We start from the raw sequence: 12,111 nt of genomic DNA, 5'->3' as shown, positions 1-12,111 counted from the left end.
AAAATAAAAGACTTAAATTAGATTTTATTAGAAATACGTGGTTTTAGCTGACTGACTTATCGGTCAACAAATAAATAAAAAGTGATTGGGAGATTGAATTTCATGTGATTGTGTCTATATTTGATCATATGACACCAAAATTTAATTTATGAAATTGGACAAGTCAGCCAGATCGCTAACAGGGACAGTTGGGGTGGGTCAACAGTGAAACATCACCTGCCAAGATGTTGACTAAGAGAATAGAGGTTTGTCCTGTGAGTATGTGAAAAGCCAAGAAATAAGCAGGCCCACTTAAACTATGTGGGCCCTGGATTTCAGTCCGTTTGGCTGGTTTTTTTCTCCATTTTATTTATGTCAGTATATGATGTTCATTAAAATTTTGCATGTATGGACACTTGGAAAGTGTAAGAGTTTAGATATTTTTTGGTGTGATCAGCATACAGGATGATATATCATATGTTATTATATAAATGATGGGATATGTGTGTTATAAAGTTAATAACTTAAAAAATAAAACTTTCCACCATTTCGATAAAAACACGTGGTGTACCATCCGTGTTTCCGTCACAATAAAAAATTTCACGTAAGAGTTGGTTTAGGATTGCTTAATTTTTTTTAATAGCAACTTTTTATAAAAGTTGGGGCCTTAATTGTGTTTGGTAGATAAAGAAAAGTTTTTTTTTTTTTAATTATGAGTCCAAAACAGCAGAAAACAGAAGCAGCTCTGCACATGCTTGTCAAAAAAGCGTTTTCCATTTAAGGCGGGTGAACAACACCAATTAATGAAACTTTCATATTGACAAGCCTACCCCCATTTCTTTTCCTTTTATTTAATTTTTTTTTTTGCTAAAAGCACTTTTAGCACTATAATTTACACTCTTTTTTTTTCACAACTGTTTATTCTCAAACCATAGCATAAACAGTTTTGAAAAAAAAAAACATAGCAACTCCAAATTAGCCATAAGTCTCATCTGATGGAAACATTGCTACTGACTTGCTTGCTGCTTCATGGGTTCCACTTCTCCTTACGATCAAGTTTGTAAGTATAACGAAATTTACTTTTGTTATAACACGTGAATTTATTTATTAATACACTTTTATCAAACATTTCGTTCTATATTTCAACATTTTTGTGTATATGTTTCATTAAATTATTGGGTGCAGATCAAGATGAATCTTTATATGTAGGCCTTAATGTCTTTAAATGCCGCAGGCTCCAAACTTACTGTCGGTTTGGACTTTTTTGTGTGTATACTTGTCGTTAAGTAATTGGGTGGAGATTATGTGTTGCCGTAATTTTTTTAAACAAACAATATTATCTCAATTTTTTTGAACGATATTATCTACATTAAGGGAGAGAATATGAGCTTAGTCTCACAATGAACTAGCAATAATATGGTTCAAATTCGCATTTGGCGAGAGTTGAACCTAAGACCTCATACTTACAAGTGAAGAGAAATATTATTAGACCGTAATACTAAGTAATGTGTTGCCGCAATTAGTTAAGCATTAAACACTAAACACTAAACATAGTGCATAATAAATTTTTCGAAATACTAATAACAACTTTCTTGTATGTTCCAGGACAAATCCTGTTTGGGGTTAAATTTAGGAAATGTTGAATGGTAGTGGACACAAATTTTCCTGTTCCCCTAGATATTTCCTAGCCATTTTAGTCAATTGATAGGACAGCACCTAGGATACCATCACAGTTTGGCCCCATAAGTCTTTGTAATCATACTTTTGGAACATAAATTGAAATGATGAACATTTGCTTTTGTAACTTATCATCAAGGGAGATTAATCAATCCAAAACACTAGCTAACTGGTGTGAAAAATAGCTTAATTTGCTCCATAAAGGTGAGACAGATACAGATTTCATGCGTTTTCTTCTCCATGCTAAAAAAATGTTTGTGATTGTTCCCGAAGAAATGAAATATAAGATACGGTGGAGCTAGGGTAGTTACCGTACAATGTATATCTAACGATTGACGCATAGGCAACATGATAAATCGATATGAGCACCCAATAATAAAACTCGGTTGTTGCCGATACTTTCTTCTCGGTTCCTTCTTTCATAATTCAAGCTCGGATGCAACGGAATTGTCAATTGACCTCTTTATTTCTTCCAATAACATGAAATTCTGAATGAGACCCCAAAATAAGAAAGCAAAAGAGACTGAGACATTCACATAATGCTAGGTTAAGGAGAGAGTTGTCAACACATGCATGAAAACAACATTGATTTTCTTTGGTCGACATGATCTGAACCAAACCGTGGACTAGATTGGGGAGGAGCAACTTGACCATCAACAAAGAGTGAGTTATTTGATTCTCTAGCAGGCTGATGATGCTCAGCTAGGGCAAGCTCGTCGTCTGGTCCGTAAATTGGAGGGTTTGTTCTGTAGTTTTCATTGGCCGCTTGTCTCTCAGCCGCAAGAAAGTGGCCGAGAGATGGCGGATGATTGCGCACGTTCTCATCATCTGTACTGTCTTTGGAGCATAAAGAGAGAAAACAGAGTCTGAATTTGGTGTTGTTGCTGTCGTTGTTGTTCGTCTTCCTGTCCTTGGCGGCCTGATGATCGGTTTTTCTTCCTCTTAGAGATCTTCTTGAGAGCTCTAGGATGTTATTGATTCCTATAAGGCTCCCGAGCGTAATGCTCCTATCATGGAAAAAAGACCCTGTGGACTGCAACCAACCAAGCACATTTGTGAATTAACAATCATAGAACACGTACAAAAACACTTGACACTGTCAAAGATTATGGAACTTAACACGAAAACGGATTGGCGACCTCCTTCAAATATTTCTTCACATTTCATATTAAGATCAAGCAACAGCAAGTTGCCAACACATGATGTCAGTTAGCAACACATACTGTTAATTAGTAACAGTAACAAATGTAACATTAGGTCCACAGTGTCAGTATCATCTACAAAACTACAGTGAAAGCGTAGGAACCTCTAAATTTCTAGTCCAAAATCTTTCACAACCCGAATATGCGATGACTGTTGTAAACACAAGAGGATATATTCCCATGATGCAGCGTAATTTCTTCAACTTGTGGGTTGTGGCACTATAGTTACCTAGCACACAACACCAGTCTTGTCCAGCATAGTCTAAACAGTTATGAAGACTCGGTACATATATATATGTATATTCCATCTCAACATATATATGCAGATTCTTTTTTAGCTTAACCACCCTGTTTCTTCTTTCCGTTAGAGGGAATCGAATTCTTGACCTAATTAACAAATCATATGAAGATTACATACAACATGAAGTAAAGAAAAACACAGCCTTCACACAAGCATAATTGTGCATGAACAAAACATCCTGGAACCTATGAAGCATGGATATGGATACGGATATGGCGATACATTTTAAAATATAATTCATCATTCAAATTCAAGTACATTTGAGTTGTTAGAGAAGAAAAGTTCGAAATCTAATCCTCTTTATATAGTAGAAGTGTGAGAGTCGTATTCATGGTTTTAATTAGAGGGAAGCTCTTTGTATTCAACAACTTTTAATTATAGATGTCTTCTATTAATTTTCTCCTCCTCAATACTTTTTTTGAAAGTATAAATGTATCCTAAAATCTGGATATGTGTATCCTAAATGTAGAAAACGCGTATCCATCATGTCAAATTCCTGTCCATTGATCAAGATACGTGTCGGACGAGTATCCGAGATTATCGGATAAGTATAGTATCCACTCAAGTATTGGATACAGGATACGGAACCAAACAGAAGTATCCGTGCATCGTAGAACAAACAAAAACAGAAGCCACTAACTACATGCTCAACAGTAAACAGTATAAACCCATCGTTTCTAAACCAAATACATACAGATATAATATACAGACAGATACACATGTCATATGTATGACTAGAAAATTCCAACAAAGCCCATCAAAGACAAAACTAGTCTGTAATATTACACTGACCTCTGTGTCCAGATCTGATGAGGAATCTGTGGAGGAAGTTGGAGAACCAGTGAGTAAGGTGTTGAAAGAAACTGACCCAGAAAATTCATGGTTTGAAGCAGCCAGCCCAACTCTCACATGCAATGGCTGCAATCCCAGTGGCCACCCTTCCTGCCACCCATCAATCATACCATCCCAAAATTATCAATTATTCATAAGCCTCCAACAAATAATGACAAAAAATCAACATGACTGAACAATGTGGCAAGAAAAAAGTAGACCCACAAACCCAGAAAATTATAGGAAAAAAACAAGAAATAAATCAGACCCACCATAGAAATCTAGAGAGAGAGAGAGAGAGAGAGAGAGAGAGAGAGAGAGAGAGAAATGAGAGGTGGGTTTTGAGCTCAGAGGGGAAAATCCAAGGAGGTAGAGAGAGAGGAGACAAAGGACTACCTGCTGTTGTTGCTGAGCCATTTGTCTGCACAGGCCAAAGGAACTGTGTCACCTCCTCAGGTACATGGAAGTGTCATTTCCTTAAATTTTCATTGCAGCTTTGCCTTTTCTGAGGTGAATTCTTGTTGGAGTGGTAATATTGGGTAACTCTATATAGAGGTCAGTTCTATGCACAGGAGATTAAGAACAACACCTGGAATGTAGAGAGAGAAAGTGGACTAATCATTTGTGAGCACTGTTTGTTTGCTTTTCTTGGGTTCTGACTCCTGTTGAGTGTTTGACTAGAAAGAGAAAACAGAATCATTTCGTACCAAGAAACATGAAAAACAAGAGCATAATTCCAAAAATGGTTCAGAAGCTGCCCTCTGGAAATTATACAACATCGATATCACCCTTCCCCTACAAGTAGAGATTTTTATACTATAAACAGTTCCATCACCCAACTCTCTCAATTGCTTGTACAACTTGTAACGCAGGCGCATTATGTAATGCTAAGTGCAGTCGCTTACGCTCAACAGATGAATGTTAACTGTTTATATGGTACGTTGCATATTCATCAACGGTTGAAAATTACACAATTGCTAATAGGCGACAAACCTATAAACAATAACAAAATCTTCTTTAGAGACTTTACAAAGAGCACACACGAACATGGCATGAATGAGAATGGTAAACCCAAGCCCAACCCATTGAGTTTGAATCTGATACTTTTCACTTACAAATAGTAGTAGTTCGTTTTTCAAGATTCAATTTTTTTATTGTAGCCATGCAAGCTTTCAAAGTTCAAAGTGTATAATTAGATGAAATAATGCATTGTAGTTGGTCATAAAATAATTTCTCATCATTAAGATTGTAAAGATCAAATAGAGGGTATTAAATTAAATTGGAAAAAGGAAGACACTTTTGTCTTGTTGGATAATTGGATGGCAATATGAAGTAGTCACACTGCCATTGAGTAGTCCTTTTCTTTTGGCCCACAACGCCTTTTGTCGTGAGACTAAGCCCAATATTTTCCCAACAGGGCCCACAACAATATGACCAGGAGGAAGTAAATGACTTCTTGCTTTGCTTCACAGCTCCTCTTTTTGTTAAAAGTAATTTTTAGCGTATCCAGAAAAGAACAATGTTATTTATATATTAATTTTTACTTTTTACATAATTTTTTTAATTTCTTTATGATTGATCTTTTTCAATTCATCTAATCCAACGATTAAAAATTGACAGGGGTGTTTGAAAAATAAAAATAAGTGTGTAGACCCCAGAAAATAGTTGCATGGTGTTACTGTTTTACTCAATTATAACATGTAACCTTGATTTCTATTAATATATCATAGAGGTGAAATATATCAAAATCGTCGTCGACTTATATCATACATGGAATGGTACAACACGTAACTTTTGTTTTCAGTAGTTTTTGTGACATTAACCTATATTTGTTATATCATTAATAGGAGCATAATCGCAATATGACACTTGATTTCTCGTGTAAAGTGTGGGTGATTTACTGGACAAGGCTTTTTTAAAAAGAGCTGGAACACCTGTTTAGTTTGCCTTCTTCCTAAAAGTGAGAACTACAACTAACTAAGACAAGTATATTTTTTTAAGGAAAAAATTTTGAACTGTGATATGAACTTATACACATTTTTTAATTTGCCATATAAACTAATATTTATTATTATTATTATGTTTTAAATTTTTATTATTGCAAAATATTGAATTGCCTAAGAATTCTTTTCCACATATTTTTTTTTTCACAAGTAATCGTTGAGATTTAATTAAATCTCAAAGATTAACACGTGAATAAAATGTGCAGATCAACAAAGCTCTTAAATTGCCACTCAATTCTCATCTTCCCTTCAAGGATCTCATTCATCCAAGGCCATACAACCCAAGCCCAATTTTAGTTGTTAATGGGACAGAAGTTGAGCCCAATTGCGGATAAGGTTTGGGCTTTTAAGTTTTAATAGCTAGAGCTAAAATCAATGAGGGTAAACATGGAAAAAGACCTGGGTTGAATACTTGATAAGGCACTAGGGAATCCGCCAACTAAAGGTGGCAATTTGCCAATCGCACCACACCGTGTGGTTAGGAAAGGTGAATACTTGATACATGCAGATTCAATCTTTCTTAGCTAGTAAGACACATTTAGGGTTGGAAATCCCATATATTCATCAAGCTTTATGCGAGTTTGGTCCATGGCGGACAATTTCTTGCTGAGACCTGTGACAACCATTAAGTCAATCTACCTTACACAGCCATTAGAATTGTCAAACAGATACTAGCTAGGAGCTAAAGCTTGCTGCGACAAAGAGAATAGTGAAGCTTGGCCCGAAAACGGCAATGGATTGTGCTTCGGGAGAAGCTTTCTTCTTGTGAGAGAGAGAGAGAGAGTAATACTTAATGTCTTTGAATTATTTTTAGTTCAGTCTGAACACATATTAATCCATCATTAACAATATTGGAGTCGTCTTCGCTCTGCAATCAGAATCTTCTTGTAATTATTTCTATGTTATACTCCAAACCATCTCAAAGCGCTCAACATTGACTTAACTAGTTGATGACAAATGACGATTTTGTTTTAGTATTTCCTTCATATTGTCCTTGTAATCAAGGAAAATACATATTCAAGATGAGTTGTGAGTCCATTTATTTGATACATATATGTAACTGACTAAACGATCTCTGATTTGAATGAATTCTATAGAAGTGATTTTTTGGGAATGATTAAGAAAAAGAACGATTTCGATTATGAAACTTGTATAGTGAGAATACGTTAATAGCACGAGGTGGATTAGGTTTGCACCTCATAAGATGGATGCAAGTATTATCCATTAATTAATATCATGTATAATTTCATGAGGAATGATAACCACACATTCTATTTCTCCTTCTAGTACACACTTTTTTTTTTGTCATCGAATTGAATAAATTAAACAAAGACAATGATGATCAAAATAAAACAAAGATGTGTAAAGGGAGAAAAATGGTGCGTGTTTATTTTTATTTTCTAGGGGGTTCTCCAATCATTGTGTCATTCACACTGCATTTATCGTTTGGCCTTACTGCCTAGCCAAGCTAACAGGCATTTTATCACGTTTATGGCATCATATTGCAATTGGGGCCACTGCATGCATGTTGGTGCTGTGTCTGTGCAGGAAAGAAACAGTCGACTGACTATGAAATTTGACATGTAGTGGTGGCTAGCTAACTAAAGCTTTCAATTTCTACTAGTATATATATTCAGATACCTCCTCCCACACCTTATAGTCAATCTGGGTCGTATAGAAGAAGACAGATTTGCATGTTTATGTCATTGTGTTAATATCAGTTAACTAACTTCGTCTTCATGGGAAAGTTCCTATATTTTCCAACTTCCAAGAAAAAAAATATAACATCGATATATGTACGTACTGACTTCCTTAACCCTGCCCACTATACATGCATGCACGACTGATATGTTTTAATTTTATATGAGGAAACAAAAAACAACAGAGAGGGATCAGAGAGAGAGAGAGAGAGAGCGAGAGAGAGAGCTCTCTCTGAAGGAAGTGATCAGAATAATATTTTAAAACAAAATTATATTATAATCATCAAAATTTATAGGCCAACGTTACTTGATAATGGTGAGGCTATAGAATGATATTATTAATTACACGATCAATGTTGATTACTATACCCAAAAACGTCTATTACAGTACTAAGGTAAGTTAAACAACATCTATCTCTTAGAGTTAGGCGAAGTCATAAGAGTACGTGGAGAAAATTAAGATACAATTGGTTAAATCCAGAGTTTAATTCCCTGTTAATATATAGAATGGAAACCCTCAACATAAATCACCTCAACTAGTACATTCTAAATATTCCCCTTTTAAGAAGAATCAAGGATCTCCTGGCTGATCTTCTTGTTTCGAGGAACCGCCAGATCTCCTGGCTGATCTTCTTGTTTTGGAATGTAATGGTTTGTTAACTGTTGGTGAGGGGAGGTCTCCCTCCTCTCCCTGTTTGCTTATGTTGTACTAAACCTTTTTTGATAAAGAAATTCTATATCGTCGCTTTTCGAAAAGAAAAAAAACAAGAAAAAAAAAAGAATCAAGGATGACATATGTCTCAACCTTATCAACGATAAGCAAGTTTGATTAGTTTACAGTTATTTTCAAATTCCAATAAACCTTCTACTTTGATTTAATATGTACCCAATCTGATCCAAAACCAACACAGTAAAAAAAGATGCATACTAATCGAACATTAATTCCTGTTACCAGTACAATATAAAATCGGTTAAAAGATGAGACCATAAACACAGAAAAACGCACAGACAATAAAACTAGCTGCCCAGCTACCATTCTGCCCATTATCCTTTTGGGGCCTTGGGATGGAAATGGAAGAATTAGTTAGATGGAATTGGTAGTTGGAGATATTGCATTTTGGAGAAAAGATTCTCCTGGATCTCTTCCATCAAAATCATCGGATAAAGTGATTCGGGTTTTTGAAATTTCATTTAACGGTAAAAAATTATTATAGTTTTTAAGGGGTCAAAACAAGTGGGCCGTTGGATGAAATTTCAAAGGTCCGAATCATTTAATCGGGTGGCCTTGGTGAAAGAGATCTGAAGAGGATCTCTACTTCGCATTTTGGTTGCATGGTACAATAATTTATAGGGAGTTTTAACAAAAAATCCACGGTACTGTTCACTTTAACGAAAAACCACATTTTTACACTAAAAAGTCAAACATGGTACTATTCACTTTACCCTTTATTTGGTCCTTATCATTAAAACTCAAAGTTTTCAAGCAATTTTAATTAGTTTTCCTTAATTTATATTAAAATAATTAGTTGTCAAGTAGAAGGAGGAATACTATTACGACGAGAACAACTTATATAGTACGAGATATAATTTAACATATTAGTTATATTATTAACACAAAATATCACGATACCGGTGTTATGCAAGTGGTATTATAATGTTATGGTGAGAGCTGCAAAAGGGAGACCCCAACATTCATTGATAAAGAGAAGGTGCGCGTGGGGGCCAATAAAAGCCTCCTTGAAGTTAGAGAGAGATATAAAGTACTACCCTACCAGCTCTTTGATTATTATTTTTAGCTTTTATAAGATCATCTCTGTCATCTATGGAGGAATATACCACATGGGTTTGCTCACCCCCCTCAACTGGTAATAAAACAATGCAGGCTCAGGCTAAGGATGTCTGCATCTGCTAGACAAAGTATAGTCAATGCCTTCCAATCCATTCTACAGAAATATGAGAGAGAGAGAGAGAGAGAGAGAGAGAGAGAGAGAGATCTATTCTACAGAAATATGAGAGAGAAAGAGAGATCCATTCTACAGAAATATGATAGAGATAGAGAGATCCTTCTACAGAAATATGAGAGAGAGAGAGAGAGAGAGAACGAGATTCTATGAACACTGAGATGCAAGCTATAGTACTGTAAAGACATATCATATGATCACCTCTATGACAAAGTACAAAAATAATACAAGGCCTTGATTCAAAGTAAGCATTATTGGAGGCTTAATAATGGAATCCTATGAAAACTTCATCCTTGATAAATTACAGAAGTTACACATGCATGATTTTTCAGATCTGGGGTTAAATTTCCCAATGTCCAAAAAAAGGAAAGAATATGATGTGAGATCAAGCGATAAACCTGAACTGCATATATGAAAATGGAGAAGAAAAAGTGCCGAGCTAGCACTGATGATCACAAATTCACTATCATCACAATGATATAGATAAGAATTACATGCCATTAAATTTGGCTTAAACATAAAATATAAAAATTACTTCACATGCATAGAGATCTCAGTTAGCTGATGCTATATGATCATCACTTGCTTGTACTCTAACTTTCTTCTTCATAATAATCTTACTACCAAGATCTGCAAGAACATCATCAACAGGAGGAAACAACGATTCGATCTCATCAATCGAAAGATCAAGTAAAATTCTGGGGCCAATTATTGCTTTTCTCTTCTTTAGTGGTAGTGATTTGGGTTTTCTTGGTGCTGGTGGACATTGCAGGCTTCCTGTGATTTTGTGATCCAAAGATGTTGGAGTCTTCAACCCATCTTCCACATCACCATCACCACCAATACCTTCTTGCTGGACTCTACAAAATTCTCCTGCTGACGGAAGTTTGACCTTCAACGACGAAACAAACATGTCGAAATTATCTTCTTGCTTCTCTTCTGAGATATGTAAGCCGTCATCTTCTCCTTTGTCTTCGTCTTCACAACGCGCAATTTGGCACGCATGGTTATTAAAATTCAACGCGGGTCTCACTAAGAAATTGAATTCCATGGAATTAAGACCGTTATTAGTACCATTTTTCTCAGAAACCAACATTTGAGAGTGAGAATTAGTACTACTTTTGGTCTCACCGCCCATGGATATTATTAATGGCATTGACTTGGAGAAGCTGTAGCTCTTGGCGTACATAAAGATTTAATTTCAGTAATGAATGAGATTTGGAATAAAGATGAAACAAAACAAAGGTGGGAAAGTACAGGAAAACAAAGATTTCTAGAGAGATCAATGAGCTAGAAAGCTGAATTAAAAGACAGTTGATTTTACAGATCAAATAGCTGCTCAAAAATATTATCACCACCAAACAACCATGTACCTTTTCTATCAGCTTCTTTGGATTTTAGCTCTCAAGATATCAACCACACAGAAAGAGAGGAAGAGAGAGAGAGAGAGAGAGAGAGAGAGAGAGAGAAAGGATATCGAGAGAGAGAAATTTGGGAGTCTTTTAAAACCTACAATTCGGTGAAGGATCCAATGCAGCAAATATACACCTCTCTACTCTCTCTCTCTTATGTTGGGAGAGAGTAGGGTCACTATCTCTCAATAAGTCAAGAAAAGTTTATAGGTATGGAAAACACGATTTATATGTATTTCACGCTATAATAATTCATAACATAATTGATATAATCTACTTTTAAAGTATATTAATGAAATATAATTTATGTATTATAATTTACGTAAAATAATAACCTTTTTCAGGTATATAGAATCTTTTGATTTGATTTTTTCAACGGGCTTTGATGCATCTGAGCATGTGGTTTACTACCAACAAACCCTGATCTGTTCCATGATCCATCCTAACGTGCATGTTCTAATTTTCTTGGCCTCTCTCGTTTTCTCACGGTAATCTGGAAGAATTTTTTGTCGGATTGTGATTGTTTGTTTCGAATGCAAAAGGAACTTTTTCTGGGGTTTTCTTTTTCTAACCTAACTTTCCCGATAATATTTCTTTTTCTCGATGGATGCTTATTATGAAAAGCCGGTTAATATTAAAATGTCCGGCCGCAAGAATTACTACATTAATATGGCTCTGTCTGACTATCTGTATTCTGTATGTATGTCGTTTGAGGCTCAGTGTGTGTATATATATATATATGTGTGTGTGTGTATCAATTGTTTTATTAGCTCCACACCAGCACCATGCATAGCTAAATTAGCTCCACCATGCACGTTGTACAGGTATTGCTACCAATTTGAGTTTTCCATTGGGAATATGTTTTTGAACTTTAATCCTTGAAGAAGATTAAAATTTAATAAACATTTGATGTTAGATTAGATATTGATTTTAGTTCTTTAATGTGTACTTAATTCAAATTCATATTATATTTTTGTTTTAATATTTAATAGATATCTTATTTAATGTCATTACATAAATTTTAAATTTACTATTATACACATTT

The 12,111-nt window shown here is 35.1% G+C and overlaps 2 protein-coding genes across 3 annotated transcripts; both read right to left on the bottom strand.

Moving 5' to 3' along the window:
* Positions 1 to 1,826: 1,826 nt before the first annotated feature.
* Positions 1,827 to 4,592, bottom strand: LOC126588565 (uncharacterized protein At3g17950-like). Of its 2 annotated transcripts, XM_050253667.1 has the most exons (3): positions 4,387 to 4,592; positions 3,952 to 4,101; positions 2,104 to 2,689 (listed from the first exon to the last, which is right to left on the bottom strand). In XM_050253667.1, exons 1-3 carry the CDS (start codon positions 4,405 to 4,407, stop codon positions 2,219 to 2,221), a joined length of 642 nt encoding a protein of 213 aa, XP_050109624.1. In that variant the 5' UTR covers positions 4,408 to 4,592; the 3' UTR covers positions 2,104 to 2,218. The 2 variants fall into 2 exon arrangements, with proteins under 2 accessions (XP_050109622.1, XP_050109624.1); XM_050253665.1 differs by lacking the exons at positions 3,952 to 4,101; positions 4,387 to 4,592 and adding an exon at positions 2,963 to 3,374 and having other exon boundaries at positions 1,827 to 2,689.
* Positions 4,593 to 9,923: 5,331 nt separating this feature from the next.
* Positions 9,924 to 11,034, bottom strand: LOC126588542 (uncharacterized). Its single transcript, XM_050253643.1, has one exon. The coding sequence runs from the start codon at positions 10,841 to 10,843 to the stop codon at positions 10,208 to 10,210; it is 636 nt and encodes a 211-aa protein (XP_050109600.1). The 5' UTR covers positions 10,844 to 11,034; the 3' UTR covers positions 9,924 to 10,207.
* Positions 11,035 to 12,111: the final 1,077 nt, after the last annotated feature.

The sequence above is a fragment of the Malus sylvestris genome, chromosome 11, assembly GCF_916048215.2.
Source record: "Malus sylvestris chromosome 11, drMalSylv7.2, whole genome shotgun sequence".
Lineage (NCBI taxonomy): Eukaryota > Viridiplantae > Streptophyta > Magnoliopsida > Rosales > Rosaceae > Malus > Malus sylvestris.
Note: the sequence above shows the minus strand (reverse complement) of the source record. Positions and strands in the feature narration are given on the sequence as shown.